This window comes from Cucumis sativus, chromosome 1, assembly GCF_000004075.3.
Source record: "Cucumis sativus cultivar 9930 chromosome 1, Cucumber_9930_V3, whole genome shotgun sequence".
NCBI lineage: Eukaryota > Viridiplantae > Streptophyta > Magnoliopsida > Cucurbitales > Cucurbitaceae > Cucumis > Cucumis sativus.
The window spans coordinates 17369304-17375692 of NC_026655.2; the positions used below are offsets into that span (position 1 = coordinate 17369304).

The window sequence follows — 6389 nt, forward strand, 5'->3', positions numbered from 1 at the left end:
ATTTTTAGAAAAAGAAAAAACAAAATATACACCATTATATAGATTTTGGGTTGTATCGCTTTAATGATAAGTATTTAAACTCTATGTTATATAGAGAGAGAATTATTTTAGGGCATTTGAAAATTATTTATAATTATTTTCGTATGATTTGAGTGTTAATTAAGTCGAAACCATAAAATAAAAAATTTGAGTCCCAAGGCCCTTCTAAAGTAGAGGAAGAAATTTTATTTTTAAATTATTCTTAAATAAGTAAAGAAAAATAAAATAGGTGAGAATGAGATGAAATTAAAATGAGTTATTTGATTTTACCATTTCTGACGGATAGACAATTATTGATAAATCTTTTGTGTCACAACTATTTAAGATTTCATAAAATGGATATCTAGATACTTTGATATTTAAATATTCTCGAACCTTTTAAGATACCTGTAGAAGGTATTTTGAGAGTTTTAAATACCCTTTCGATTTACGAATTTTTAGATTTTCAAGTTAAAGTCGATCTCTTTTTACTTTTTGATCGTTTAGTATATATAGATATCACTGTTCTTTAGTTTATTTTATAATTAAGATAAATATTATTTATGTTATCTATCTCACTCCTTGTGTTCATAAAGAAATAGAGGAAGTAATGTCTTATTTGTTTTGATTTTTAAAAGGAATAGAGGAAGTAATGTAAATAAAAAATAATAAAAATATTTATGAAATATAATAAAATTATAAATTTATCAATAATAAAAAAGATTAATAAACATATCACTAATAACAATGGATAATGTATAGAAGTATACCGTCAGTGTTTCTATAGATAATTGATCTAAAATTTGGTATAGTTTTTGACTATATTAGAAAATTACTTAAGTATAGGTTATATTAGATTGGTTATAAATTAATGAATGGGTGAGAAAAAAAAAGGCCTTTTCCTAAACTGTCATAATAATAGTAAGAATAAAAAAAAAAAAAAAAAAAGGTTTCAATGAAGCAGTACAAGTTTTGACTGAAACCACTTATGAGTAAAAAGAGAATGGGCAAAACAAAGAAAAGGCTTCAACTATATGAGGACAAAGACACTTTTTACATACTCAAACTTCAATGGGGTTTGGGCCACCATATGTACATTTAAATGTACCCATTTTTTCCTTTTTCTCTTTCTTTTCTTTTTCCAAAAATATTTAATTAGATGTACCATTTTCATCCCAGAATAAAATATTTATTGATTAATTTTTTTGGTTTTTATTAATATGCAGAGATTCTCTCACAAAAAATACGACCTTATCTTTTTTTTAGGATGATAATGATGTATCATTTATGTGATCACATATAATAACGATATGTCATCAACTATCATTTTAACTAAATAAAAAATTGTCGTAAAATAATTTTATAGAAAATGTACTAAAGGCTGATTTTAAAAATCTTGACAAAGTAAATAAATATATGTGAAGAAGATTATCAAATGTGTATCACACATAAACTTTCTTAATTTATTTGATTCTTCTAAACACATTTCATTAACCTTTAAAACAAGTTTATTGATATGAACATTTGAATTTTTATTGTTTAGATTTTTATTGACTTGCTTTACGTGTGTATTCACATAGTGTATATATATATATTCGAAGTCAACCTACAATTTAAACAATCTTTCTTCAATATCAATAAAAATATCATAATCATATTTTTAAATTACATTATGTCAAATGTATTATAGTTTCAATAAAATACAATTACTGATTTTAGACAAAAGTAGGAAGGTTATGGTAACAATATGAACTTTTAAGGCTGTGGCAGCGTAAATTTTTTAGAGAAATTAAATTGATATACTCTAATTATTGGAAAGTATGGGTATATTTGTTGGGCATGTTAAGGAAGTAATATTTACAATTTATTATTATTATTATTATTTAAGAGGGTTGTAGATGAAAATGGATTTAAAATGATAATAATTGAAAAAGAAGAATAGATTTTATTCTTGTGGTGGTTGAGGTAGTTGAGTTTCAATATCCATTAATTACGCCGCAGTACTATTTGTATTTGGGAGCGTTCTTCTTGTGTGGAGACTCCATAGGTTTTATGCCATTTAGATTGTGACATCATAAATTCAATTACTTCAATCCCTCTGTAATTAAAGCTCACTCCCATTCATTTACGGAAAATTTCACTCTCTTTTCCTTCTTCTTTTTTTCTTTTAATTTATTTCTAATGTTTTAAAACGTAATTGTTTTATTATATTCCTTTGATCGGTTTACTTTTATGTTTGTTTAATTTTAGTCGATGTACATTCAAGTTTTCACTTGGTAAAATGTTGAAGAAACTGTCACACTAGATGGACTAAAATGATACTTTAAAATATTTATTATTATTATTTTAAATATTGATATTGCACACATACACTCTTTTCTGTATTATTTTAAAAACAAATTAGTACAATGAGAATATGCCACTCTCTTCCTCCCTAATATTATCATCTTAGTCTTTAATTTTGAGATTTGTGTCTATTTGGTATCTTAATTTTTAAATAATAAACTTAGTTTGAAACTTTTATTATTTCCTTTAGAAAAATGGATGTATTAAATGCTCTAAAAAGGGAGAGAGGGAGGAAATGAAATTGAATAGTGTATTATTTGATTGGATTGTTTGTTTGACAAAGTCAACTAAAAGTATAAAAATTAGGATCTGGAATAAAATATATTTATACCAAACTTACACTCACTAACTGAACTGATATTAAAATAGAGTTTGAAATGAATTTGGAAATTAAATTTATTGAAATTCACCGCCCATTAATACTACATGTTATTATTATAAGATTTTAGTACTTTTTGGGATGTGTGGTCAAAATATATTATTATCATTATTATCACTATTATTATTATTATTGAAATGAGTTTTAAACTTAAAAACTTCAATTAAAGTATTATAATTGAGATTTTGAAGTTGCCGTCATGTCGTTTTGCAGAAAATCCAACGCATTCCTAGGCGTCAAACCATGTGAAGAAAGAAAAGCATGACATTAAATTCTAAGCCTTTGTTTTCTATTTCTTTGATTAAAAAATAAAAAATAAAAATGACTTGAGAAATTTTGTTAAGAATGTAGTTAACATTTTGGTCCCGTAATTAGGAAAGTGAAAAGACTTAAGCTTCCATTTAGCCCCAACAGAGTGGGTCATTAACATTAACATTAACAAAATATTTTTAGATTTTTTCTATAATTATTAGTTAATTGATTGATTAAAGCCAGGCTTCTTTTTCTCTTGATTCTGATCAGATTTTGATGTGACATGTGTCCCCTAACTCTTTACAAGAATTACAACGACTTTTGACAATTAAATTCCATTTTATTTAAACCAAAAAAAGAGAGAGATCAGAGATAAACTTTATTTGTGAATCATAAAGTGGAATATTGCACTAATAAAGTTAAGAAAATAATAGTAATAAAAAAGGTTAAAAATTAAATGAACCAAAAATAGAGGAGCTATCAGCTGCATAATTCGAGCACAAACAAACATTACACACAAAAACTAATACCCTCCAAGAAAAAACAAAAATTATATGAACAAATAATGAAGGCAAGATTGATTGATGATTAATTCAATTCTGCCTCAAAACCCAAATCCTTACATTTCTTATTAACCAAACATTACTCACTAATTAGCAACTAAATCAACTGTATTTAGGAGAGGGACCCCTTTCTTGGATTCACAAAATTCAATGGGTTTCTTTTTTTAAAAAAGAAAAAAAAGAAAAAAAAAAACAGAGGATTTGAAAAATAGAAAATGTTTTTGTTTTACAAGCCAAAATTTATGGAGAAAAATCACACGATGTAACAATGAAGGAAATGGGGTTTCCTTTTTGTTTAATTTTGCCATAAGAAAGTATCGGTATAATCCGCCATTAAAATCTGGTCTTTGAAGAATAATCCATAATCCTCTTGTAATTCCTCTACTTGCTCTGCATTACTCACTCTGTTATACCATGGGTAAGAATAAAGCCAACCTTCCACCGAGTCCACAAACACGAACTCGTTTCCTAACTCCGCTGTTTCATAACTCGTTCCTAAACTCGGAAGCTCCACGATTTCAGTCAGTTCCTCCGGCGAGGAAGGACATAAAGAGGCAGAAGAAGAGGAAGAGGAGGAAGAAGAAGTAGAAGTAGAAGAAGAAGAAGAAAGTGGGGGAGTTGGGATTTCCATGGAGGCGGCTTTAGCGGCGGCGGCCTGAACGTCACGAGGGGAAGTGGAAGCCGGACGGGGGAATTGGTGGGCAAGTTCAGGGAAGTTGAGAATGGCGGAGGTGCCTTTAATGGTGAGGGCGGCGACGTCGTGGGCACGTGCGGCCATTTCAGGGGTGGAGAAAGTACCGAGCCAGATCCGGCTTTTTTTTCGTGGTTCACGAATTTCGGAAACCCATTTTCCCCATGCCCTCATTCGGACCCCACGGAAGACCGGGTGTTTGCTGTTATTGTTGTTGTTGTTATTCTCCCTGGGCCGTTTGAGTCGTTTCCGGTTCGATTCGACGACAGCCGATGAGGAGGATGGTGGTGATAAACTGCCAGATGATGACGGCGATGGCGGCGGAGATGAGTTTAAAATTGTAGAATCGTTCTCCATTTTTGGAAATGGGGAGGGTGGGAGGGAAGAAAAGAAAAGGTTTTGGTTTTGGTTTTAGAGAGAGAAAGAAAAGTGGGGCATTCGTATAAGATGTTAAGTCACCCCTACACGAATGGGTATAAACGGGTTTATATAAAACAACCTATCAATGCCTTTACTCACTGTTCATTTATGATGCACGTAGGTTGTAATAAGAACGGGTGTATACGAATATTTTTCATTCTCTCTCTCTCTCTCTCTCTTTTTTTTTTATATTTAATTTTACGGAAATTTATTTTAATATTATTAACGATATTATTATTAATATTAGTAAATCTCTCTCTCTTTCTATATCAGTCTCACCCACCACCCTCTTTCCCATCATTTAGTCTATCTTTCCTTTGTCTCTTACAAATAAAGATCTTTTATATATATATATATTTATTGTAGAATGAGAGACCAAATAAATATTAACAATATATTATTAAAATTGTTAACACACAATATTTATCAATTATATGGTGTATTTAAACTTTTGTTAGATCTATTAATATTTTGAATTGGATTGATATATTTTGAAGTACTCCATTAAAATTTTCTATCAATAACACAATCAATTTAAATATTGAATATTTGTATTTGTATATACATAACATTTATGTTTTCCAATTATGTGAGATTTATTGCTTTTATAAATGAATTAATGTAAACTTTTAGTTAACATTTTATTTGAAAGCTAAATCATCTATGATTAACATGTAAAATGTAAAATTGATGTAGGATTGATTTTCAAAAGAAATTCTAAGAAGGATTTAAATTTGATTAACTTAAAAAAAAAAAAAAAAGTTATCAGTTTAGTTAAAACAATTTAGAGGATAGTTTTTCCAAACAAAATATGAAAAAAAGAACATTTACGTATAAATGGAAGGTTTAAAAGGGTAATTATTGTATTAGTAATTTGATGGATACAACTCTCAAATGTTAAGGAGCATATATAAATATAATATATATTTTGAAAATAAAGAAAAAAAAATGAAATTAGTTAAGATGGGAAGGACGGTGAAGGTACAAAGAGTTAGGGGAGGTGATCCCTCCCAGGCTGGATTAGTCGTGTGGGTCAATTTTGGTGTTTTTAATTTAATTTAATTCTTTTTTTTTTTTTGCAAAAAAAATTAAAATGGGATAATTGGGGATATAATTGGGAGTCATAGAATGGGCAAGATAGATAATAATGTTAATATTGTAGGGTTGTTACAACGTTGATAGTAAATAATTATAATTCTTTCTTTTTTTAATAATAATTATATTGTTATATTAATTACCTAAAATAATTATTGGAAATGTGTCACTATATATTATTCTATTATTGTAACTGTAAAGGCTGTTTTTTTTTTTTTTTTTTTTTGTTGGGGATTTTGAAAAAGTGTTGAAAAGGATGAAAAATAAGTTTTTACTGTCAAAATTGAGTTTGAAAGAGGAGGTAAAATGACTGTAGATACCGATCTAGTTGTGTTTATGTCTTAGCCACATTTAGACATTCTAGTACAAGTGTATACATAGGTACTTTTTTACTTTCTCTTTTTTGCAATTTGATTTTTCTCAAGAGTTTGTTGGTCAAATTTTGTGTGATTTTTCCTTTTTTAACAGAAACAGAAGCATCAATTAAGATGAAAGAATTAAAGAACCTAAAGAATGATGTACAAGAGAGCACAATATCAGACAGAAAAAAGCAGGTCATCTTTAAGGCAAATTTGATCAAATATAGTTTTTTTCTGGCCACCAAATGAGCAATATGATTATTCTC

General features: G+C 28.4%; 1 protein-coding gene across 1 annotated transcript; it reads right to left on the reverse strand.

The window, feature by feature from the left end:
• Positions 1-3423: 3423 nt before the first annotated feature.
• Positions 3424-4715, reverse strand: LOC101219745 (ethylene-responsive transcription factor TINY). The gene has a single exon (XM_004148671.3). It carries the CDS (start codon positions 4604-4606, stop codon positions 3854-3856), a length of 753 nt encoding a protein of 250 aa, XP_004148719.2. The 5' UTR covers positions 4607-4715; the 3' UTR covers positions 3424-3853.
• Between the last annotated feature and the right edge of the window lie 1674 nt (positions 4716-6389).

Coding starts and splice junctions, on each gene's coding strand:
- LOC101219745 (XM_004148671.3), bottom strand. CDS start 4,606: ATGGAGAACGATTCTACAATTTTAAACTCATCTCCGCCGCCATCGCCG.